This window comes from Carassius auratus, chromosome 26 (assembly GCF_003368295.1).
Source record: "Carassius auratus strain Wakin chromosome 26, ASM336829v1, whole genome shotgun sequence".
In the NCBI taxonomy this organism is placed as follows: Eukaryota; Metazoa; Chordata; class Actinopteri; order Cypriniformes; family Cyprinidae; genus Carassius; species Carassius auratus.
In genome coordinates this window covers 17446179-17472978 of record NC_039268.1, presented here as the reverse complement: position 1 = coordinate 17472978, position 26800 = coordinate 17446179, and the positions used below count along the sequence as shown (strand labels likewise).

The following is a 26800-nucleotide window of genomic DNA, read 5'->3' as shown; positions in this document are numbered from 1 at the left end:
TATTATTATTATTATTATAAGGCTAGTTTTTATGGTTATTTTAGTAGGCTATATCAAGTTAAAATAAATGAAAAAGATAACTATATATTGTATTTGTATTTCAATAGTTGAAATAAAAATACAAAAGATAACATTTATTTTATTATTATTTTAACGACTAGCCTAATAACCTTATAAGCACTTTCTAATATGTTTAATAAGCACCTTTACATTGAATTTAAATATAGTAGTCAACATTTGAAGAAGAAAAGAACGCATTTTGGTTTTAGGTTTTAGGACAACTTCGATGAATGGTTTTGAGCCATTTCAAATGTTGACAGTTGTATATTATGTCAAGGTATACAATTATCAATTTGAATCAATCAACACTGGGAGGCGCTATTTGATGCCTAATTATGAGTATTCTGTAGTCGGATGTAGCGCCACCCCATCGCCTCTCTGACGGGACAGCAGACTGAGAGCATCATCCAGCTCTCTTCAACTTCACATCCAGGACACACGAGCAGCTGTCAACATGACCATCAACACACTCAGTCAGGATGGAGTGCAGCGCCAGCAAATGCCCTGTCTGACTAAGGTAAGTCACCAAAGTCGATTTGCATTTAGCTCTCACAATCATAAATCTGCTGCAGAACATACTGTCATCTTTGCAAACCAGCCAGAGTTTAATCATCCTGCAGTTGTTGCCTATAAAGACACTGTATAGGAACTTTTCCTCGCAACGTGTTAAATACGAAACTAACATTTCTTTACTGTAAATGTTCTGGATTTGCATAGTTGTGCTTGCATTTTCTTAGGCTACTTATATAACTGATTTATATAACTGGAGTTGGTAAAAAAAAAAATAATCCAACAAAACAATCCACTCTTCCTGTTATGCTTATTGTATTGATGCTTTTGCTGTTTTGTAATTTTAAATCACCCTAATTAATACAATGAGAATGTTTGAATTGGTAATTTATAACTTAAATAATATAAGTTCTCTTTATTGTTAATAGCCTGAATAGTTGGCAAATAACAGACTTATTATTATTATTCAAGATGAAGGTTTTTATGTATTTGTTTATAGAGGAACTTGTAACTTTTTATATTATTTATATTTACGCTATTCACAATTTTAATCACATTTTAGCTTCTGTGCAGTTCGCAAAATAGTTGTGTGGTATGATACATGAATATGTAAAAGTACTAATATTTCACATATGCCCACATACAGATGGAGCGAATGATCATATCCATGCAGGACCCTGATATGGGCATCAAGTTGCGCAATCAGCGTCTCCTTATTACGGTCATACCACATGCAATGACTGGTGAGTCTCTCTCTCTCTCTCTCTCTCTCTCTCTCTCTCTCTGACTGCAGCAAACTTCAAGCTTCACTCACTCTGTTGATAATCCCAAATGGACATGACTGTTCCTCGTATTTTCCAGCCTCTGACATGTTATGGCACGATTAGAGAGACAGTTGAGGCACAACTAGGATAGTTTCCCACTATTACTGTGGAAAGCATCTGCATTTAACAGCAAAGTATCCATGCGTATCTCATAAATTCTCGAGTGTGTATGAGGACAGTGAATCAATAGAAGCTTGCGCAGTGAAATTAGACTCCTGTGTGTGTGCTTTCAGTCTCTGCGCTCATTTTTCTTGCTATTAATTAGTCTAACAGTGCATGTTTTGCCCCTGCACTTGTCTCTCAGAGGACACCGGGCTACGTGTGAATGAACAAATGACTTTCTTCAGCAAATTTAAGATTTAGAAATTTAAGTCAAAGTCACTTAAAGTAATAATACCACGGATTCTGTGCAGTGAATGGGTGCCGTCAGAATGACAGTCTCTACAGCTGATAAAAACACCACAATAATCAATAACTAATCCACTCAACTCCAGTCCATCAATTAATGTCTTGTGCAGCAAAAACCTGTGCGTTTGTTAAGACATTTGTAACTTCAGATCATTGCGTCCAGGTAGAATAAGCTGTCTCTTTTGAATCAGGAGAGAAATAAGCACAGATCACGCACTGCTTACAAGCAAAAACAGTTTAAACACCAGTATGTTGGTAGATTTTGATGTGAGAGGACAACAGGAGATAGACTTTTTCACTGTAGGAAGCATAATTATAGATTATGGACTCATATTTTGGCCAGAAGTAATGCTTTAAAGTTAGCATGCAGCTTTTCACTTTGCAAGACATTAACTGATGGACTACATGTGGATTAATTGTGAATTATTGTGATGTTTTTTTAGCTGTTTCAACTCTAATTCTACGGCACCCATTCACTGCAGAGGATACATTCTTTTGTCTGACACACCGCGTTTATGTTGACAGTCATATTCTTTGATTTCATACAGGTGTAGACATTGTTGAATGGCTGATAAAGAAGTTTTCTATCTCCGATGAAGGTAGGAGATTAATATAACCTATAAGTATATATTGATACTTTGTCTTTTGATACATAACATTGGAATTGTACTTGATTGCAACAATGATGATAATTGTCGTTTAGAGTAAAATTTATTATTTATTAAACTAAAGTGTCAGCAACTTTTGCATGGACAAGCACAATTCATATTTTCTTCAGAGAATGTGATATAACAGGCCATTATTTTAAAGTGTGCATAAAAGTAATACATTTAAAATGAATAAAACAGTGCTCATAAACTCATGATTTCAGACTAACTGTGTGCATGTCAGAGCCTGTGTGTGTAATAGTTTCCATGCTATCTGCTGTGGTGTATTTGTTGGAGATTTGCAGTTACCTGTGTGTGGTTTATAGAGAGTGTTCTCCAGAGATGACATTATTCTCCATGCGTTATCCTGGGGGACTTCAAAACATACACACACACACACACAACCACAGGGAGCTGAATTGCATATGAAAGTTGCTTAAAATTAAAGTCAGATTTTATGTAATGTAAGCTGAGTTGTGTGCAAGGTTTTTAATAATAAATGCAAAAATGTCACACTCTCAGAGAACAGGCTGCATGGTTCAGAAAAGCTCTAATAAACAAGTAATGCTGCACACAGCTGTGTGTGGAATAAACAAGACTCCAGAGAGTTTGGCAGATCTGTGCACTGCAGTGAGGGAACACCTTGTGTAGGAAACCACTAGATGAAATGTATGTATTACCAAATCATTTACTTCTATTTTAGTTAAAGGGAAATAAAAAAATTTGAATATTCGGACATTATTTTCTCACTCTCATGTCCTTCCGAACCTATATGGGTTTCTTTATTTTGCTGAACACAACAGAAAATATTTTTGAAGAATATTGGTAACCAAACTGTTGACGGTACCCATTGCCTGCCATGGTATGGAAAAACATACTATGGAAGTCAATGGCTACCTTTAACTCTTTGGTTACCAACGTTCTCCGAAATATCCCGTTTTGTGCTCAACATAACATAAATAAAACAATGATTATTTGATGTATGTTGTATGAACTATGAAAATACTATTTCAGTCTTTCTAAATCAAAATGTCATACTTGCCAATTGTTTTGTAATTATTTCTAAATAAATTCACTAGCACAATGAACAATTCTAAACCAATGTAAATCCTTGGTTTTATTTCTATAATTATTTATATTTTTAATTAAAAAAAATATTCTTTTTTTGTACTTGTGTGGGTGTATTTTTTCATCTTTATTTAGAGGCATTGCACGTTGGACAACTCTTTATAAAGTATGGATACATTTATCCTTTAAAAGAGCCAAGAAATCTTATTCTGAAAGCTGACGATTCATCATATCGTTTTCAGGTATTTATATATGCACACACTTACACAATATTTACATAAAATCCCATGTCATGTCAGCAGTTTATAAATTTCCATTTTCAAATTCAGCACAACTGAATGAACCTCTGTCTTTATCAGACGCCGTATTACTGGATGTCGACCCGCTGGCCTGCTTCAGAACTGGACTATGGTGAGATCTTCCCATTGTTCAAAACATAAAATGATTTACCAAAATGTTGTGCCAAACCAAAATACATTTGCTTCAGTACAAAAGGAGATATTTTGCAGCAGATTCAGAGGGTAAATCTATTATACGTGGACTTATTTATGTGTTTAAGCAATCTACTTGGCCAAGAAGAATATCCGAAAACAAGGAGAACTAATTGAGTATGAAAAGGTATGTAGGTCAAATGCCAGCCACACCATAGAGAAACAAGACTGTACAATGTAATCACGAAGCAATGAAGCCATCTGTTGTTCATTTCTCAATCTCTGTCTTTGTTAGGAGTGCTATAATGCCTTACATAAACGTATCAACCACACCTGGGACTTTGTTGTGATGCAGGCAAGAGAGCAGCTCAGGTAACTATCCTTTTCCATTACTAAACATGCACACACACACACACACACACACGCTTAACACTCTCATCGGCCTATTACATTTAGCCCTCGATTGTCTACATTATAAAAGTAGCATATAAAAATAATTTAAATTATATTAAAAAATAAAAAATCACATTTTTGAATAATTATAAACCATATAAAACATTTGTTAATTGTTTAAAAACAAGTAAATGCTGAAAATACCACCTATAGGTACAACCATGAAAATAAATATATTTTTTCTAAATATTTAAATATTTAGTTAAAAGTGTTTATACATTTCCATTGAAGTTAGAATACTAGAACTGATTTAAACAACACAAAATAAATAAACCAGGTTTCAACATTAGCAATATATATATATATATATATATATATATATATATATATATATATATATATATATATAAAATCTATATATATATATAATATATATATATAAAAGGTTTTACTTTCATTAAATTGTATTATAGTTGACTGAAAGTAAACCACTAAATGCTAAAATAAATGTTAACTGAAATAAAATATAAAAAACTGAAATGTATTTCATTTCAGTTAGTTGCCACTGCATAAATTCTCATTTTCACTTTATTTTATGTACTGACAATTAAAAAAAAAAAAAAAAAAAAAAAAAAAAAAAAAATATATATATATATATATATATATATATATATATATATATATATATATATATATATATATATATATATATATATATATAAGAATATATAAAAAATAAGCTAATAAAATGACAACCCCCCCCCCCCCCCAAAAAAAAATTACTTTGCCTTTCATTTAAATTAAGAATAAAATGGAAAATATAATTTACACAATAAACAACAACAAAAATGGCATGAAAATCACAAAATTCTCTGTAGTGGATACACTACACTCCTTTGCAATTTAAACAATTCTTCCTTGCATACAAATAATTTATATAGCTCTAAATGTTTTAAACTCAAGTTTTATGCACTATTAAATATTAAACATATTTTTGAATGTTGAAAAAAAAAATCAATATAAAATATTTTTCTGATGGTTGCTGTCTAGAGTTTCTTTATGTCTGTGCATTGGCCTTATCTTGTTCATTTCCTTATATTTAAGGGCATCAAAACAGCGTCGAAAAGCAGATCGTATCGTACTGGAGTGTCAGGAACAAGCTTACTGGCTAGTGAACAGACCTCCTGTAAGTCCCGAACACTGTAAACTCACAACGATAACAAAACATGCCATGGCAATGCTTACACCATAGTATTCTTTGAAGTACATTGGAGTAACATGGTAGTATCCATCAAGGTTGCCGTCTTTGTCTGTTCATGAATTAAATAAACATAAAAAAGTAACATACTGCGTATCACCTTTCAGAAATGTGATATAGAAATTGAAAGCATGTTAAATGCATTAGTCAGTGTATGATGCTTAAGCAGCCACAGCATCTGTGCCCTTCTGGCACGTGCCATCATATCTCTATCCAGCTTCTGCTTATGAAATATTCAGCCAGTCAGTTAAAAGCATTGCAAAGCAGAGGAAAAAGGGGGAAGGGGGAAGGGGACAGAGTGAGAGGAGATCAGGAGAAAGGGAGGGCAGATTCTGGCAGAAGAAAAGGAGAAATAGAGTGGAACACATTGGTGGCTTTGAAACACACTCACACATGAGTGCAAAGGATATATATGGATTGCTTTAACATGAGCTTAAGTGTCTTGATGGATGAAATAGTAGCATACTGAACCGGAAGGATTGTGTGTGTGTGTGTGTGTGTGTGTGTACGTGCTGGTATATCTCTAATGGTTCCATCTTTTGGCAGAGCGCTTAAGAGGATATTCTATTACTAAGTGAATATGTGTGTTTTAGTGTATGTATGGCTGTGTGTGTGTATGTGAGACTGGCCACTAGTATACAGCGTGTGTGTGTATGTGTGTGTGTGTGTGTGTGTATGTGTGTGTTTCTTATGTTACTCCTGAACCCCTGCAAAAGGTCATTTTAATGAGGAATACAGCTGATGATTTAATCTGGGGTGGATTTAGAGACCATTTCATTCATATATTGTCACTGTGTGTGTGTGTGTGTGTGTGTGTGTGTGTGTGTGTGTGTGTGTGTGTGTGTGTGTGTGTGTGTGTGGTTTACTAATTCTGTGAAAATGCTGTAAATCCACCTGGCAGACATTACTGTTATTTGGGTTAGTCTGAAAGCCTGTAAAATCAAGGCTCACGATATTTTTCAAATACTGTATATTTATAATGAATTCTCTGGACAGTGACGTATATATCTTGTATGATGAACATGTTTTGAATTTTATGAATTTACAGTAAAAATATAATTTAATCATTTCTGATGTGGAGAAAATAAAAATGTTAAGATGGTGTATTTGTTCTTAGATTGTAAAAAATAAAATAAAAATCAGATTTGTTTTTCACAACACTGAGAATTTTTTTTTTTGAATTTTGAAACAATTTACATTTTAAATTGTTTAAATTGTTTAAAAAAAAGAATTAAAAAACAGGACATGATGTCACTGAAAGGAGGACTTCTTTAAAGCCCAGCAAGCGGCAGGGCTAGTTTAGGTTTGTATGAAAACATAACCTTAAGAAAAAAAAAAAAAAAACCTTGAAACTTGTATATTTAAAATTAGTAAATATGATTTAAAAAAAATTCTGATGTGAAAACTATATTTGATAATAAAGATTAAGATATGTTTATGCTTACATACTCCATGTTTAATGCTATACATTTCAGAAGATACCAATATGAATACAGAGATCATATTTCTAAGGGCTTGGCACATGCGTTTGATCGTAAACATCGTTATTTTGTCATTGATTCATATACAGTATCTCTTTGTGAACACATTTTCAGCCCGGTACGCAGGACAGTATAGATCATGGACCGGAAAGAAGAACCATGAACACACGAGTGCAGCTGGTCAGTAAACAGACCACCACAACACAACAATATATAAACAAACATTCACAGCAGAATCTCTCATGTTCAAGCATCATCTATAGCTTTTTCTCTTTATTTCTGTTTTTTTTTTTTTAAATCATGCATCCTTGTTCAAGTAAGTAATCTCTAAAACACTGCCTCATTTCTTGCTGTCATTTCATTCCATTGCAAGATCAGAAAGTGATTAATTTTAAGAAAGCTAATATATTTTGATGATATTTTGTCATTGTGCATTTCAGAAAAGAATGCAGAATTCTACAAAAAAGAGGTGAGTAATTTGAATGGCAGGTGGTCAACTGATTTAAAACCATACAGTGGATGCCAAAAGTATTATAACAAAAGTATAAATAGATGGATGCTTTTATGTCAGATATTTTCTATCTTTTTCTGTAGTGTGTCATTAGGCAATATCAGTTTACATTCATTATGCCATTAATTGTAATAATCCAGTAAGATTTTTGTTTGCACAAGGACTCTGACTACAGAGAAATGTGTGTGTGTGCGCATAAATATATATATATATATATATATATATATATATATATATATATATATATATATATGATTAAAGAGCGTCCCAAAAAATATATGTATATATATATATATATATATATATATATATATATATATATATACTGTATGTATGCATATGACTGCTGAAAATTCAAATGAATAAAATATATTCAAATATATTTTCTATTGTGACCACATTTCACTGTTTTTAGTGGCTTTTCGATTAAATAAATGTAGCCCGGAGTCTAAAAGAGACATTAAAAAAACATAATTATACTACAACTATGATTTTTACAAAAAAAAAAAAAAAATAGAGAAAGCATTCAAACTAAATTATTCTAATATCTGTAATAATAATATTTATTTGTAAAAAAAAAATATAAAAAAACATAAATCTTTACTTATGCAGCACTATCTGTTCTTCTATTCTTTTTGTGTTTTTATGGTACACGACCTTAGATTGAGCATAACAGGATAAGCCTGGCAAGGAATCGTGTAAAGTCCTCCATTTGCCTTGAGAGGTACTGTGTGTGTGTGTGTGTGTGTGTGTGTGTGTGTGTGTACTCTGCCGAAGTCTAAGACTCCAGGCTAGAGCTAATGGACTGTCCTAAAAGTATCTTTTAAAAAGAACTCTTACCATAACCCTTTGTGTTGGCCTTACATGTGTGTGTGTGTGTGTGTGTGTGTGTGTGTGTGCAGTTACGTTAAGTACTGTGAGCAGTACCAGCCCCATGACCCCATAATGCAAGGATGTCTTCCCAGCAACCCCTGGATCACAGATGATATCATGTTTTGGAACATGACCTCTGAAACGTGAGTCACATGATCAAACATGAATAACCATTTAAAACTGAAGTACACTAATGTTCTGTCTGAAGGTCAGTATTTGTCTGTATATCTCTGTTTTCCTGAAATAGAGTGGCTTTGCCGACGAAACTGCGTGTGGAGCGCTGGAGCTTTTGCTTCATGGAGCTGCTCAACGACCCGATGGGAAGAAAAGAGTTTCTCACGTATTTGGAGAAAGAATTCAGCGGTACACACACACAAATTAACAAAAGTATTCATGACACTTACAAACAGGACTGTGATATACCATAGTATAGTTATAGCGTCAGGTAGTAGTAACGTAGTACATAGACATATTGTGTACTGAAGTACTGGATAAATATAGACACATAATTGGTTTGACCAATACTTAATAAGTTCAATATGTGTTTTACTAGAAAATGGCGCCATCTGGTTGGGCTATATAGAATAACAACTGCGTTTACAGATAACGTTTGCAATTATAATATTTGACCTATTAATTTATTTCTGTGATGCTAAGCTGAATTTTTAACATCATTCCTCCAGTCTCTAGGTATACTATATCTTTTGTAACATTTTAAACATCTTAATATTCAAAACAAAACTAGCATAAGCTAGCGCTAGTGAGCAAAAAAGTGCAGAATCTTAGATTACAAAAGACTTATTTAAAATTTTAGTTACATTACTTTATGCAGCTTTGGCCAGGTGTTAATTATAATAAATATACAGGTTTCTTGAAATCTTTGTAGCAATCTGTTCATCTTTGGCTGTTGATGTATATTTTAGTTATTAGAATTGTTTCAAAATCAGTTCTGCGTATCAGAAACTTAAACCATAAATGATTTGGTACTGTTGTATTAAATCAATACCAGCTGGTCTTTAGTATAAATTGTATTCACATCAAACAATACCATGGAATTTTCCAAATCACTGTGGTTTGTTTGTCTGAATCCCTCTTTATATAAACATCTTTTATTTTAGCCCAGTTCTGAAGAGCGTCCCAAAACTGTCGTTCCCTTCTGTAATTCTGGAGCTTTAATAGATTCCGTTTTTATCCTGCTGCATACTCTGTATATATGAATAATGCAACAATTTTTCATGTTTCTCTCTCCCCGTTCTCTTTCTCATCATCTTCTTTTGTCCCCGTTCCTGGGTGCTTCTCTCTTGTTCCTCTCTTGGTTTCTCTCGTGTTATCAGCGGAGAACCTGTGTTTCTGGCAGGCCTGTGAAGACGTTCGTCACGGAGAGACTGCAAAAATTCCAGAGAAAGTGGATGAGGTTTACAAGTATGACCTTAAGATTTTATCCATGCAACAATCTTAAAGACATTTATAAGGTTACAAAATATTTCTATTCTAAATATGCTGTTCTTTTGAACTTTCTATTCATCAACAAAATATACTATGGTTTTCCAAAAAATTTAGTTTCACCATCACAAAAATAAATCTATGTATATATACACTAAAACAGTAAGTATGTACTGTACTGTATATACTTAATCAGTGTGCCATATATGAATGAAAGTTTCTCGTCACCTCATGTGGTTTTTTTGCTGAACTTTGTAACTGATCTCCATTATAATCTATCAGGCAGTTCCTGGCTCCTGGTGCAAGTCGCTGGGTGAATATTGACAGCAAGACCATGGAAAAGACCTTGGAAGGACTCAAGCGCCCTCATCGTTTTGTCTTGGATGATGCTCAAATGCACATTTACTTTCTCATGAAAAAGGTATAATGTTCAGCTCTGTGATCTAATGCAGAATGTGGGGGTTGATCTTATTTTTGAAAGATTTGGAAAGACGTTTATTTGATCAAAAATACAGTAAATACAATAATATTGTGACAATTGTGGAATAAAACATAATGACCCCAAACTTTTAAACTAAAGAAGTGAAGACTCCCATGTGACTGAATGAATGTAAATGTAAATGAATATGGGTCATATGATGTTAATACTGTAAACAAGGCCTTTGTGATATGAAAAGATGCTAAAGAGATTTGAATATTCTTTCTAAAGTTCAATAAATGTCTTTTGTGTTTCTTTGTAGGATTCATACCCTCGTTATCTCAAATCTGAACTCTACAAGAACTTATTAGCCAGAGCAATAGTACCACAGGAAACCAAAAAAAGGTAAGAGCCTCTTTTGCTCAGTCTGCAGAGGAAGAGATGTCTTATAATGTTTGTCTGTGTGTATGTCCAGTGTTTTCCCGTTCATGCGTCGTCAGCGTCACTCCAGCCCCTCGCCTGCCCTCGCCACCCAAACCGCAGAGGATGATGGGAAGGCAAAGAACTCCAACTCTAATTCCGGAACAGCATCCCGGCTTTAAACATGCACACAATATTTACTGCTTTTTTTTATTTTGTGCTGTTATGTTACCTAACACAGCTGTAAGTGGCACCTGCATTGCTTCTTGTTGTGCTCATAACTAACATAACATTTGTCATAACTAAAGTTCATTATATAATAAGATTGCTAGATTCCGGTTCACATTTCTCTATATGATATTTAGAAATACAGCTTATCATGCATTTCACAGATACTATTTATGGTGTAGCAATAATGCCGTAAGACAACAGATATATTACCAACTTTCAGCTGTTCAACAAATGTGTTTTCTTCAGTGTTTTAAGTGTAACTTGCTCTTTTCACACATTTGTTATGTTTTTAATGTATTTATTTGATATAACGTTTTTCCTTTCTGCTATAAATGTACTATTGTTACAGTTTATTGACATATTTTAACATCACATGCTTCAGTGAATACTTGAATGGACAGAGTACATCCGTCTAAGAACATCCAAGAAACCAGTTTTAAATAATCATTAAATTATTTATTTCTCCATTTATTGGCATATAGATCATTTTCAGAAACAGAGGAGACAGAAATCAAGAGCACAAATAAAAACAAGAATAAAGAAACATAATCTCTGTGACTGCACTGCTTCATTCTCAACCCCAAACACAAGTGCATATATGTGCAACTTACAAGGCCTACCAATGGACACAAAGAAGAACAAGGATCATCATAAGCAATATTAAATCAAAACTAAATCCCATAAGAAAGAAGAAAAGGTTTTGGGATTCGCAGATCTACAAATAAACTATTATATTTCTTTTCAATATCAATCCCGATACTAAATGAATATAAAACATTGTAAAACATCTGTATAATATTCCAATCCTAACCTCCTCTGGAAAACAAGAGATGAATCACGTTAAATGGAAACCCGAGATGCTGATTTACATACACTTGATCTTTAAAGGACAGCTGCTATGTAAAATCTTAACTTAAAAGAACGTCCACAGATGCCTCTTCAAGTTTATACTGGCCTGAGGGTTCAGAAGTGCAGAATTATGCATATCTATGTAAAGCCTTGAACAATACAGAAGCTCATCTTAAATACATCATGTCATCATACGTCAGATACTTATTACACACACATATACACCTTTAACCTAGTAAGGAGACACAGCCGTTCATACTGGCATACAACCATAATTTCACATACTGGTAACATCAAACAAACACAATTTAAAGCGAGTTTAAGAAGTTCTTCCCCTAGGAAACGGAAGAACAAAATCTCAAGAAAATTTCCAAGGCTTTCAGGGAGGAAGAAGGGAGGTCATTTCTTATACATTCCTGACAGTGGTATAAATAATAGTGTAAAACAATTCTGGCTATTAATCGAGGAACTATTGCACCTGTTCTCCAGTGTATGCAAACAATAGCTCAGAGACACAGACAACAGTACTCTCTGGTAATCACAATGCCCAACACGATCCTCAACGTCATAAGTAGGTCCAGAGAGAATCTGCAATTTCTTTATTTTCTGTGCTGGTTTTGAAAAAAAATCATTTCTGCAGAAAAAAATCCCAGTTCTGCGGGTGCAGATTCAATGAAGTGCTATAAAAATCAATGGACAAAAGTGCTGAATAGACCTTGAAATCAGTAGTGTTTTTCTCAAAAGAGATTTAAAAAAATACAATAAAGACAAAGAACATCACAAATGCTGATAAATTGAACTCTCAAAAGTGCTTCATGGGGTAAACTGGGTCAAATGACATTCAGCAAGTTGACTTTTGTTTGTTTTCGTTTTTAAATAATTGACATTGCTGTTGTTCTCTGTGAAATCATTCATTTAAAAAAGTTAAAAAGTGTAAAAGTATCCTGTTTAAAGGAATAGTTCATTCAAAAATGCAAATTATTGCATTATTTACTCACCCTCACTTCATTCAAACCTGTAAGCAGTTTTTTTTTCTCTTCCATGAAACACAAAAGGAGAAGTTTTCATTCATCAAAAAGCACCATAAATGTAGTCTACATGACTGAAGCCTTCTGAAGTCACAATAGCTTTGTGAGGTGGAAAAAAAAGTTTGTTGTGTCACTATTAATTGTCAAGAATCTCCTGTTGTGTTCCATTGATTTGGTTTATGGGTTTATGACAGTAAAAATGACATTTTTGGGTAAACTATTCCTTTAAGTAGTGTTTCTTTAAGCTAACCACTAATGTTTGTAAAACTGTTCAAATGCACAGTTTGTGCATATATCAATAGCAGTGTATTTAGGTGACAGTGTAAAGCTCTACTTTCTCATTTTTGCATCTCCTGTAGCTACAGATTTTGTTGGTCCAGCCCCAGGGGGGGATGTGTTTTTCACGGGGTGGTAAGAGGAAGACCACGCTCGTGGCCACCATGACATGCCATATGGAATGAGTGTAGTAGTAGTTGCTGTCGGTCTGAGCGAAGACGTACACGCACACACCAATCAATGCAGATACGATGCCTGGAAGCAGGAACAACACCCAGCGGCGCCACAACGGAGGATAGCATTGATGCCTTTTCACTCCTCTGTAAACCTGTCAGGTAACACAAGTCAACAGGACAGGAAATAACACCTTCTTTTATGTGCAACAAAAGAAAGGTTTGAAAATACATGAGGGTGAATATATGATGACAGAAAGTTATATTTTTGGGGTGAACTATCCCTTTAAAGGGGGGGTGAAATGCTATTTCATGCATACTGAGTTTTTTACACTGTTAAAGAGTTGGATTCCCATGCTAAACATGGACAAAGTTTCAAAAATTAAGTTGTACGTTTGAAGGAGTATTTCTGTTCCAGAAATACTCCTTCCGGTTTGTCACAAGTTTCGGAAAGTTTTTTTTCGAGTATGGCTCTGTGTGACGTTAGATGGAGCGGAATTTCCTTATATGGGTCCTGAGGCACTTCTGCCGGAAGAGCGTGCTCCCGTATAGCAGAGCACTGAGAGCACAACAGACTTCACTGATCAGAGCGAGAGCGTTGCGAAATTTCAGAGAAGTGTGTTTTTGGTTGCCAGGGCAAGACAACCCTGCACAGATTACCAAAAAAAAAAAAAAACGGCATTAAGGGACCAGTGGATGGAGTTTATTTTTACAGAGCATCAACGGAGTTGTGCAAGTGTTTTTGTTTGTTCCCTGCATTTCGAAGATGCTTGTTTTACAAACAAGGCCCAGTTTGACGCCGGGTTTGCACATCGTTTATTTCTTAAGGATAATGCAGTCCCAACGAAAAAGGGTCATGATCGTGTGTTGGAACCGCATGCGGTGAGTAAAACTGCTTCAAATATCTCTGTGTTGTTAACTTAGCTATCAGCGTGTAAGCACATCAAGTAAACAACATGCGATGTTGTCATCAAACTGCACTTTCCACATGTACAGCTTAAAAAAAAAAAAAGACGACATAAAGTGGAACTTAGTCATTTTCCAAAACCGCTAAGCAAATATATACAGTTTCAGTACATACCACATAGAGACGTCGTTTGCTGATGCTGCTCTTGTTAAATTTCAGCCTCTGGATCTGTGTCACAGCTTCCAAACACTCTCAACACAAAAGCCTACTGGCGCTCGTGATTCTTTAGCTCCGCCCACACGTCACGCCTCCAGTCTGTCGTATTTTTCCGGGAAAAATCGGTACAAACTATCTTTATCTTATGAATATAATAAAACTAAAGACTTTTTGGAGTTATTAAGGATGCAGTACTACTCTATAGGTACTCAAGATTAACAGGATATTGAGTGAAAACGAGCATTTCACCCCCCCTTTAAGGATTTTATTATTGTTATTCTCTAAATAATAAACTAAATCTGCCAGCAGGTGGCGGCAGTAAATGTCTTTATGTGTCATTTATTCATTCATTGGATAAGTTCATGGTTCAAAAGGCTGATTCATTCAGGGATGTAAAAGTAAATGTCTCTCTTTTTGAATGGGCCTTTGAATCATTGATTTACATGATTCGTTCAAAATGCAGATTCATTCAGAAACTAAACACTGCTGTTTTGCACAGAGACGGCGTTTACAGTGTTCAAATATTTTAATCGCGTTATTTTTCATAACTAATTAATAGGGATGCACCGAAATTTCGGCCACCGAAAATTTTCGGCCGAAAATGGCCTTTTCGGTTTTCGGCCGATAGACTTTTATCACCGAAACAACACGGCCGAAATGTTGTGATAACGCAAACAGAAACCGCAACCTGCACGTGCACCTGCATAAGGCAGACAACGATCTCCACGCGACATTCACCTAACACCAGTGAGAACATTCTCTCTCTTCGTATTCCTTTATTCGCAGCACTAAAACGTCTCCTAACAAAGAAATTAAGACGGATCACGAAGTAAAAACAAAGAAAAGTACAGTCTTATAGAGTCTGTTAGCACACGTCTCACAGAGATCTTGTCGGATCCTCTGCACTTCATCGCGAATGTGCTTGATCCGCGTTATAAAGACCATTAACGTTACTTGGATGCGGAAATAAGGCAGCGCGCACGAGAAATGATCCAGGCCGCGCTGGATGCGGAGAACCCGCGTGGAGACGGAGAAGCGCCAAGCGCAGGAGACAGATCAGAGCGCAGAAAAAAAAGACTGGTCTCTGCTCCAGATGAGGGGCATGCACCATCGTTGTCTGATATGTTCAGTGGAATTCTGCCAGATACAGATACAGACAGATAAATTCTGTTTATTTATGCCCTGGCCCTATTTAAATACACTCTCTCAAATATTTCTCAGATGTCAGGCAGATGACAAGCTCAACTGCTCAACAGCTAGATGGTTATCTGTCTGAAGTCCCCATCCCCAGAAGTGATAAGAGTCTTGCCAACTGGAGAAGTAATGCACTTTCTAGTCCTACATAAAAAAATTTCAAATGCACTTCACCTAAATGCACTTTGTTTTTATGAGAGAAATGTTCATTTTAAAACCTTTCTGCAGGCCAGTAGGCCTGTACATTATTATTAAATATACACATGAGTGGGATACATTTTTAGTTTGAATTTTATTTTATACTGTGCATTGTTGCAATGTGCTTAATAAATATTTGCATCATTTTTAATTGTGTATTTTTATGTTTTTTTTTAAATAAGTTATGTAATTGTAATTATCTTTGAAACTTTAATATTAATTTATGCAATTGCAATGTCTTAATTTTAGTAAAGTTAGTACACGGTCATAGCAATAAATGCAATGGTACTAATAATTGGCATAATTTCTTTCGGTGTTTCGGTTTCGGTTTTCGGCCTTGGTTTTCTCTTTTTCGGTTTTGGCCAAGAATTTTCATTTCGGTGCATCCCTACTAATTAATTAAGTTAACGCGTTAAACTGACAACCCTAATATATATATATATTTATTTATTTATTTATTTATTTATTTATTTATCAACGTAATGCATATATGTTGAATAAACAAATTAATTTTATTTTAAAAAATTCTCTTAACCTCTTAATGAAAAGTAGTGTATTTACACATTTAAAACCTATCCCTGTCATTATTCTATCACAATATCAAAAAACAAGAAATACAATGAATACATGAAGAATTCAATGTTTTGGAGTAATGGAAAAGTCTAACTCACCCAGGAAGTGACCATAATGACCAAAGCAAACAGGACAGGACCTAAAAGGTTCCAAAGTCCCCTGCGGTCCAACTGCATCGCCATAGAAATGACAAGAGTGCCCGCCATAAACAATAGCTGCAATGTAAGAACAAAATAAGCTATTAAAATTGACATCCAACACAAACTTTAAGTAGATAATTAATAATTATTAATTATTGATTAAAGTGTTTAGCATATACATGTAAAGGGGTCGTATTGTAAATCATCATTTAATTATATAAATAAAATAAAAATTCATTGTAATAAGTAAACTGTTTCAGAACTAAAAACTTTCTTCCCAGTCTAAAAATCTGACATCAGAAGCATGAGAACATTTACAACAGAGGACCCACATTCTATTCATTATATGAAACATTATATGTAATAGTTTGGGGGTGTTTACTGAAGTCTAATATTTCATTCTGAATAGAAAATGACAATTGACAAGGCAAACTTACAATTTCCTTGACTAAAAGGGGGGAAACCATTATATAATATTTAATATATAATGTTATGTTATGTTTATTGATCAGTTAAATTAAATTAAAATTACAATTAAATGTATGCATTTAGCAGACGCTTTTATCCAAAGCAACTTACAGTGCATTCAGGCTAACAGTTTTTACCTAACGTGTTCCCTGGGAATCGAACCCACAAACTTGCACTGCTAACGCAATGCTCTACCACCTGAGCCACAGGAACACTTAGTTAACAAATCATTCTTCTAATTTATAGACATAATAACATGACTATAAATAAAAATGTTTTACTGGCTTTTGGTTTGTATTGTTTCAAAGTAACAATAGCTGGTATGAACTATCACAACATTTCCTTTAAAGAACAGGTAGGTCTAGTTAAACATGTCGTGCTATTTAAGGCCCATTCCACAATAGTTCCATTGCAGTTTAAAAGGTGATAAAGACATTTGATACTTTCATGAATGTACATGACAGCACAATGGTACAATTTAATGGCACAATACAGCAGTTTCAGTTCCACCCTGCAGCTGTCTGCTGGTATGTTGTAATTAAAATTTTGATCCTACTTAATATTAAGTGTCCCTAATATCTGTGTGCTTACATAGTAACTAGATGTGTACGTAGTATGTAACCACAGTGAAAGTACACATTGGTACATAGTATCTACAAATGTGTAACAAGACATTGGTAACATTCACACTTGAATAAAAATAGTCATAATACCAATAGCAATCAATCTTTAGTTATTAAAGATGCTGTATGACCCCTTCCACCAATTACAAGGCGCCAACACATCTACCATTACTCTGTGGGAGGTGTGCACATTATTAACAACAATAATGGCCATTTATGATTAAAATAAAAAAATATACATAATATAGCACTTACATATTTTACTGGATCCTGGAGCCGTGCCATGCACACAATGGTCACCCACACTGACACAACAGAACCCAAGAAATCACAGAACTGCAGAGTGTCATAGTCCATGATGCACATCACAGTCACTCCGGGCTGGTCACATGCATGATAAAACTGCAACAGACATCATCATTATGACAACAAAATATGCAACATGTATTATAAACAGACAGACAGATAGATAGACAGACACTGACAGATAGATAGATAGATAGATAGATAGATAGATAGATAGATAGATAGATAGATAGATAGATAGATAGATAGATAGACGGACAGACAGACAGACAGAATGACAGACAGACAGACAGACACACAGAGAGACAGACAGACAGACAGACAGACAGATAGATAGATATAGACAGACAGACAAATAGACAGAAAGAGACAGACAGACAGACAGACAGATAGATATAGACAGACAGACAAATAGACAGAAAGAGACAGACAGACTGACAGACAGAAAGACAGTAAGACAGACAGACAGACAGACAGACAGAATGACAGACAGACAGACAGACACACAGAGAGACAGACAGACAGACAGACAGACAGATAGATAGATAGATATAGACAGACAGACAAATAGACAGAAAGAGACAGACAGACAGACAGACAGATAGATATAGACAGACAGACAAATAGACAGAAAGAGACAGACAGACTGACAGACAGAAAGACAGTAAGACAGACAGACAGATAGACAGACAGACAGACAGACAGACAGACAGACAGACAGACAGACAGACAGACAGACAGATAGATAGATAGATAGATAGATAGATAGATAGATAGATAGATAGATAGATAGATAGATAGATAGATAAATAAACAGATGGAAAGACAGACAGACAGATAAATATAGACAGACAGACAAATAGACAGAAAGAGACAGACAGACAGACAGACGGAAAGACAGTAAGACACACAGACAGATAAATATAGACAGACAGACAAATAGACAGAAAGAGACAGACAGACAGACGGAACGACAGTAAGACAGACAGACAGATAAATATAGACAGACAGACAAATAGACAGAAAGAGACAGATAGACAGACAGACAGACAGATAGATAGATAGACAGATGGAAAGACAGACAGACAGACAGACAGACAAACAGATTAGATAGATAGATAGATAGATAGATAGATAGATAGATAGATAGATAGATAGATAGATAGATAGATAGATAGATAGATAGATAGATAGATAAAATTATAACATAAGAACATACCGTGGAGAAAAACATGGTAAAGAAGTAGATGGTGGCCTCAACGTGGTATCCTCTGTAAAGTGCTACAACGATGGGTGGGATGAAGAAAAAGTTACTGAGGGTGAGGAGCAGAGCCGCAGCCATCTGCCGGGAGTATGACTGCGCAGTCGCTCCATCCGTACAGCCCCATCCCTGCCAACCTGTCAACAGAAAACAGTAACAAACTCAGTCGCTTTCATTTTGATGATTTATGGCCAGTTGTTTGCATGTGTGTTTGTTTACCTGCTTTGCATACACATGCGCCATAGAGGTAGCTGTACGTGCGTAGCAGTCTGCACTCTCCATACGGTCCACAGTCATCAATGCACGCACTCACACTTACAGACGCACTCACTATCGCGGATGCGTTCCTGCAGTCGACACTGGAAGGACAACACAGGACCATAAATAATGCTCAGAAGGTGCTTTAGGAATATCTGAAGTAATACAATATAGAGATATAGGACAGGTTGATCTTACTGTGTGTGCTAGTTTAGCACTGAATTTTCACAACCGACCTGTCATTGCACACGGTCTGGAGGCTGAGGTACCACACTGCTGTGTCTGGAAACGGAATCCTCAACAGAGCCTGTGATTCATTGCTGCTCACGCTCAGAGAATAGCCCTGCATAAGCCCTACAAGCACACACATATGCAAAGAGCTTCAACTGTGACATGCAGGAGAATAGTAAACAGGCATTGCACAAATTTGAATGTGACTGACCTGTAGCACAAGTCTGGCTGAGGTTGACATGAAGTACAGGAGCAGAAGGTGTGAGACATGCTTTGACACGAGCAAATCCGCCAACCAAAGAACTCTATGCCACAAGCACAAGAATACATTTTTGTAATTTTCTGTATTTTTAATTATATAAAGTTACTAGGATAACTGAGTAACAATTCATTATTGATATCACAGTGGTTGTAGTAAATATGCTGTGCTCAAATAATAGAAGTGGCTGTGAGATGTATATATACACACACACACACATACATTCGATACACTGATTAAAAAAACAATAATAAATGTTTCTTGAGCAACAAATCAGCATATTTGAATGATTTCTAAAATTGAAGACTGGAGTAATGGCTGCTGAAAAATAAGCTTTTGCCATCACAGAAATAGATAAGATTTTAAAATAAATAAAGAAAGAAAAGTTATTTTAAATTGTAATAATGTTACATAATTTTAATGTTTTTATTTCAATTCTATGAAATAAACACTGCCTTGGTGAGCACAAAAGACTTCTTTTAAAATGATTCAAAAATCTCACAGACAATATTATATTATATTCTTACAGTGTTCAAGTGGAGCTGTACAACAAACGTGCCGCCACTGTCACCAGGAGAGTGCTCAAGTGTGAGCACAGTGGGAAGGTCTGAGGTCACGGTTAGGTTGCTGCTGGAAACGATGAAGCGTAGTGATAGCACATCCTGTTCATCTCTGAGCACTGAAGGGCTTCTCATGCACACTGGCTCAGAGCTGTTAGCGCGGAGGCCCGGCTGGTCTCTCATGGAAACGGATGTGTTACTGAGGCCACCTGAGCTGTTGCTTTGGGGAGCAGTGATGGTACGAATAAAGGCTGAGGTGTTGAAATCTGAAGAGACGCTCAGAGGTTTACATCCCACTGTGTGGATGAAGTGAAAGAGGAGAGAAAGACATTAAAGAATTAAGCAATAACTGACAAAAAAAAATGTATTACAGTGAAAGATTCATCAAAACAAACCTGTGACATTGGCAGAAATGCTAAAAGGTATGGTCGTGTTTGGTTGACTAGTCTCAACAGTAACCAGCAACCAGCTGTTCCACGGGGGAATGAGGACGGATGCGGAGCAGCTCTCTAACCCTGAACAGTTCTGTTTCACCTCTGAGCCCTGCCTCAAAGTGCTGGAGCCTACAGTGATTGACAGCCCGCAATCATTTCCCAGCTTTACAGAACAGTTCAAGATGAAAACATCCAACCTGGAGGTGAACTCTGGAACAAAGACCCTAAACAGAAAAGGCACAAAATATTTCAAAACAGAAACTTACTTTACATACATACATACATATATAGACTACCCAGATTTTGAAAAGTAAGATTTTTTAAATATTTTGTAAAGAAGACTCTTCTGCTCAACAAGCCTGCATTTATGTATTTGATCCAAAGTATTGAAATATTTTTGCTATTTAAAATAACTGTTTTCTATTTTAATATATAAAAAAAATTAATTTATTCCTGTCAGTTTCAAAGCTGAATTTTTAGCATCATTGCTCCAGTTACATATATAATATTCTAATTTGCTGCTCAAAAAACATTTATTAATATTATTATTATTATTGAAAACAACTGAGAAGAGAAGTTACTTTGATGAACAGAAAGTTCTGAAGTACAGCATTTATCTGAAATAGAAATCATTTGTAATATTATAAATGTCTTTATCATCCTTGCTAAAGTATTAATTAATTTTATTAATCCCCCCCCCAAAAAAGAAAAAAATTATACTGAATCCCAGTTATTCAATGGTATAGTGAATAATAGTTCCAAAAGCTTTTTATTTCAGATAAATGCTGACCTTTAGCTCTTTCTGTTCATCAAAGAATCCTGATTTTTTTTTACATAACTGTTTTAAATAATAATAATAATAATAATAATAATAAATAAATAAAATACATTTTAAAATATATTCAAATAGAAAGCAATTATTTTAAATAGTAAAATTATTTCCTAATATTACTGCTTTTGCTATATTATTAATCAAATAAATGCAGGCTTGGTGAGCAGAAGAGAATTCTTTAAAAAACATAAAAAATCTTTTGACTGGTAGTGTTTATATGTGTGTGTGTGTACATATTTTACTTGATACAAACACATGAACATAGATCATACTTAAACAAAGCTGGGGTTGTAGTTAGTGTTTGATAGAGTGGAATGTTGTGCTGCAGGATTGGCAGGTCAGCAGCTCTCCTTAAAAACATCTGTGCCTGAAATAGGTATGAGCAAGACGGCAGTCCCTAAAACAGACGGCAAAAAACAATCACACATTTACTTCTACTGTTCTTCTTCTTAAAAAAAAAAAAATAATAATAATAATAAATAAATAAAATAAAACATCAACTTTTGCATCCCAGGAATAAGTTACATTTTAAAATATATTAAAATAGAAAATCTGTTATTTTAAATTGTAATAATATATCACAATATTACTGTTTTTGGCATTTTTAACTAAATACAAGCTAATGTATTGATTTAGAAAGGTTTCACATTTATATAGGTAATCCTATATATATATATATATATAGATACATACACATACACACACACACACACACACACACACACACACACACACACACACACACACACACACACGCACACGCACACGCACGCACACATACCTGCTGCTCTATCTTCCCTTCATCCTTGGGCATGTGAGCAGCAAGGAACCAGTCTCCAGGTTTGGGATGGGTCACATTGAACAGTGTCACATTGCCGCTCTGTCCACTGGGAATGGTCAGCGTCAAATTGTGAGCAAGAGACACAGATGTGGAGTTTGGAAAGGCTGTTTCTATGGGGTTGATTACCGGGGGAGCTCCTGCCCTAAAGTGCCTGTTGATGTGCATTAGATGGACAGAAGTCAATGTTAAGAGACATAATTAGGATTAATTATCTATTACAGTGTACAGTGCTTCCTTCAGGAAGAGTATCTGGGGCAACCTAGGTTTAAAGACCCCATGAAATGGTTTGATAAACAGTTTTCCTTAATTGGTTGGTGCATTTTAGCTGCTAAAAATGTGTGTTGTTATCTTCTAGAAGTATATTAGTATATAGACATCTGTGTGTTCTCTTTAATAGTTAGCATATTTCCAATGTTAAAGCAGGTATTCTGGTATTGATGCAGTATACAATAATCTTGGTCTTCTCAGTTTAAGAGTTCTCATGAGAATTTGTATTCTGTATACGCAGTCTCCAAGAAGTGATCTCTAAGAAAGACCTCCAAGGATATAATTCTTAGATTCATCAACACATGCAACACGCCATCATTTTAATTACAATATTTCAACCTGTAAAACTGAAAACAAACAGATGTTTTCTTCCATATTTTGCCATAAATCATTGAAAAAAAAGAAGAAAACCAAGTAGGGTGAGGACTTGGTTCTATGTATCTGTGGACGTTGAACACAAAAGTGGACACAGATGTAAGCAAGTCCTGCAAGACCAGGGGCCCGTTTCACTAAGGAGGTTCAACCAACTCTGAGTTTAAACTTGAACTCTGAGTTGACTTACTTGAACTTCTGAGTTAAGTGCTTGCACCACAACTATAAAAAGCCATTATCAATAGAGCGCCGATATTACGATTCACCATGGCAACAGCTCCCGCCAAAAAGCCGTCTGCATACTTCAGACTCAATAAAAATTGTGTTATAATATCACAGGTGAAAACTGGCAGAACGTTAGATTAATGAACTAATAGCTAATCATATTATGGTATCTCATGGGCAAAAATATATATATATAAAATAATAATATTAATAATAGTATTTTAAGTGCATTTTTCTTATTTTACAAATGATCTGCCAATAGAATAAGAAAAATACGTCAGTGGCTATTTACACTAAGTGGAATTAACATACTTTCTTAGTGATAGATCCTATTTACAGTAGGCTAAGTGCAAGTAGCTGTAGATGCTATTTACAGAAAAAATGTACAGTGAAAATCGTGATATATTCTATTTAACATGTAAAAGTAGCATTTCTTTGCAACAGGCTAAGTGTATAGTGTAAATAGTAATTGGATGCTAGTTATACTTTATACTGGCAGATACATACTGTACTAGGCCCATTTGCCCCTCAAAATTGTTATACAGTAACATCCATCCATCCATCCATCCATCATCTTCTGCTTATCCGGGGCCGGGTCGCGGGGCAACAGTCTAAGCAGAGACGCCCAGACTTCCCTCTCCCTAGCCACTTCCTCCAGCTCTTCCGGGGGGACCCCGAGGCGTTCCCAGGCCAGCCGGGAGACATATAAAGTAACAGGATGCATTATAAATAAATAATTATAGTGTTCCTGTAGCTCAATTGGAAGAGCGTTGCACTATCAAGCGCAAGGTTGGGGGGTTTGATTCCCCGAGAACACATGATAGGTAAAAATTGATAGCCTGAATGCACTGTAAGTTGCATTAAAAAAATAATTTAAAAAGCGTCTGCTAAATGCATAAATTGTAATTTAAACAAGACTAAGTATCTTATATCATTTTCTTATATAGAGAATCAATATTTATTTTATTCTATTTTTTTATATATTTGTACTTGGGGGGGGGGGGGGGTACTTAGTAAGAAGAGCATTTTTCCAGCGTGCATCAATGAAGTGTTTAAAAAGGGATAGGAGACCGAAAGAAACTCTGGGTTTAGGTTTAGGTTAGGTTCAGAGAGTAAGTTACCATGGTTACTTAGCTCTCTTTCAGAAACGGCTTGACTTACCCTGCTTTCTCAGGTTTGACAAACCTCCCATTCTGAAACAGAAAACCTAGAGTTTCCCTCATTTCAGGGTTAACATACTCAGAGTTTTCACTTAACCTTTCACTTCACTTAATCCTTTGGGAAACAGGCCCCAGTTGTAATATTTTGTTTGAATATAACAAGGTTCAAAACATTAAAAAAGAGAGAAAGAAACATGCATTCTTCACAGTAAGATCTATAACATGCATTCAGAAAACAGAACGGGTACATTTTCATTTCATGTTAACTTGAAATATTTATAAACCATTAGTAACCTTAAAACCCACACTTGATTTTGGACATGTTTTCAAATGGGTTACCACAGTAACATAATTTCTGCCAAAATGCCATAGCAACTACAGTTATTATTACAACTATAAAACCATGTAAATCTCCTTTAAAGAGGTTTTCAGGATTTTATCACATTTCATTTCATCACAGTGTGTATAATAGCAAGTTCTCCGTTAAATTTACTCAAACTTTTACCTAAAAGCATGCTTTTTGGAGGGAAACATGTATTGTTCTCGCGGGAAAGCTTTCAAAAGTTAATTTGAATATTGAAAGCTCTTTAAATATATGCATTATGTCATAATTTCACCATACATACACAGTGATGTTTTGGTTGCCACAGTTGAGTCCGGATCCCCGTGAGACGGTGAGCAGCCACCGCACGAGCACCGCATCCTCCGGTACTCTGAAGTGATGGAGCCGAACGTTACCGAACCAGCTGTATTTGGACAACCTTTGAGGCGCTTTAGAGTAGATCCCGTTCAAGTAAGTGAGATCTGGGGGGCAGAGCGTGACGTCATGGTGGCGTCAGACGTACACAATCACAAGAAGCGAGATCCTTTTATTCGTTTCAAACATGCGTATGTAGAGACTTATTCATCCATAAACATACTAGAGTACCTAAACGACTAAAAATATTTACGAAAATCCATGCCTATATAAGGGACATTTGGGTAAGAGCGAAAAACTTATTGTTAAATACCACAAATATACCTATGATTTCTAAATCGTTCGCAAAAACTTACCGCCAAAACAGCCAGCGATAACAAACAGTAGAAGGCACGGTGCAAGTGTTTTTCCCATATTGCAGTTTACGATTTCTTCAGTCAGCCCATTGTAGTGTTCTTCAAATGTCTGAGGACTGTTGTGACACGTTACTTCCTGGTTCAAAACAGAAATACTGGACGTCGGCCTCATACGTATGCATAGCTTCCTCTTCGCCTCTCATAAAAATTACTTAAGGTTCGTGTCGTTCTTTTAAAATGCCAATCGAGCCAAGCGTGTGGTTGTCTATAAATAAATGTTCATTAATTCCCAAGGTCCATCGCAATATACATTAGAAAAGACTACGTTGCAGAAGAATTTCCTGCGGGACGCTTCTGAATGGTTGCCATGCAACGTCATCAGGGGGACCTGATTAATATTCATGAGCCAAAAACAACAACATCAAAAAACACCTTTCCATTGTATTTACTTACTATTTTATTTATTTACTTTTTAATCATTAAAAAGTATTTGGAATAAAACAAAACAATAAAACAAATGATGATTGATAAATAAGTCAAACTGCAGCAAGTAGGCTACTAGTTTGTTTGTATGTTTGTTTGTTTGTTTGTTATTATTATTATTATTATTATTATTATTATTATTATTATTATTACTATATATGACCCTGGGCCACAAATCTTTCGAAATTGAGATTTATATATCTTCTGAAAGCTGAATAAATTAGCTTTCCATTAGTATAGTAGGACCGGACAATATTTGGCCGAGATATTTAAAATTGTCCAAATTAAGTCCATAGAAATGCATATTACTAAGCAAAAATGAAGTTTTGATATGTTTATGGTAAGAAATTTACTAAATATCTTCATGGAACATGATCTTTACTTAATATTGTAATCATTTTTGGCATAAAAGAAAAATCGATCATTTTGACCCATACAATGTATTTTTGGCTATTTAGTCTTTAAAATTGTCCAAATTAAGTCCATAGAAATGCATATTACTAAGCAAAAATGAAGTTTTGATATGTTTATGGTAAGAAATTTACTAAATATCTTCATGGAACATGATCTTAACTTAATATTGTAATCATTTTTGGCATAAAAGAAAAATCGATCATTTTGACCCATACAATGTATT

At 35.1% G+C, this 26800-nt stretch overlaps 2 protein-coding genes across 5 annotated transcripts; one reads left to right on the top strand and one right to left on the bottom strand.

The window, feature by feature from the left end:
- The first annotated feature begins 464 nt into the window (after positions 1–464).
- rgs11 (regulator of G protein signaling 11) lies at positions 465–12573 on the top strand. 2 transcript variants are annotated; one of them, XM_026204568.1, is made up of 17 exons: positions 465–577; positions 1217–1313; positions 2351–2401; positions 3653–3759; positions 3877–3928; positions 4077–4135; positions 4244–4320; positions 5446–5527; positions 7195–7260; positions 7526–7549; positions 8254–8315; positions 8494–8607; positions 8712–8827; positions 9799–9886; positions 10190–10328; positions 10648–10730; positions 10801–12573. In XM_026204568.1, the coding sequence occupies exons 1-17, from the start codon at positions 515–517 to the stop codon at positions 10925–10927; spliced, it is 1407 nt and encodes a 468-aa protein (XP_026060353.1). In that variant the 5' UTR covers positions 465–514; the 3' UTR covers positions 10928–12573. The 2 variants fall into 2 exon arrangements, 1 of the variants encoding a protein (XP_026060353.1); XR_003275878.1 differs by lacking the exon at positions 10801–12573 and having other exon boundaries at positions 9799–9878.
- Positions 11436–26011, bottom strand: pgap6 (post-glycosylphosphatidylinositol attachment to proteins 6). 3 transcript variants are annotated; one of them, XM_026204565.1, is made up of 13 exons: positions 25681–26010; positions 25254–25431; positions 22544–22754; positions 22035–22159; positions 20892–21154; positions 20464–20792; positions 19889–19982; positions 19683–19800; positions 19408–19547; positions 19147–19325; positions 17877–18023; positions 16489–16605; positions 11436–13457 (listed from the first exon to the last, which is right to left on the bottom strand). In XM_026204565.1, exons 1-13 carry the CDS (start codon positions 25850–25852, stop codon positions 13164–13166), a joined length of 2367 nt encoding a protein of 788 aa, XP_026060350.1. In that variant the 5' UTR covers positions 25853–26010; the 3' UTR covers positions 11436–13163. The 3 variants fall into 3 exon arrangements, with proteins under 3 accessions (XP_026060350.1, XP_026060352.1, XP_026060351.1); XM_026204566.1 differs by lacking the exon at positions 11436–13457 and adding an exon at positions 14477–14524 and having other exon boundaries at positions 25681–26011; XM_026204567.1 differs by lacking the exons at positions 25254–25431; positions 25681–26010 and adding an exon at positions 23975–24127 and having other exon boundaries at positions 11437–13457.
- Between the last annotated feature and the right edge of the window lie 789 nt (positions 26012–26800).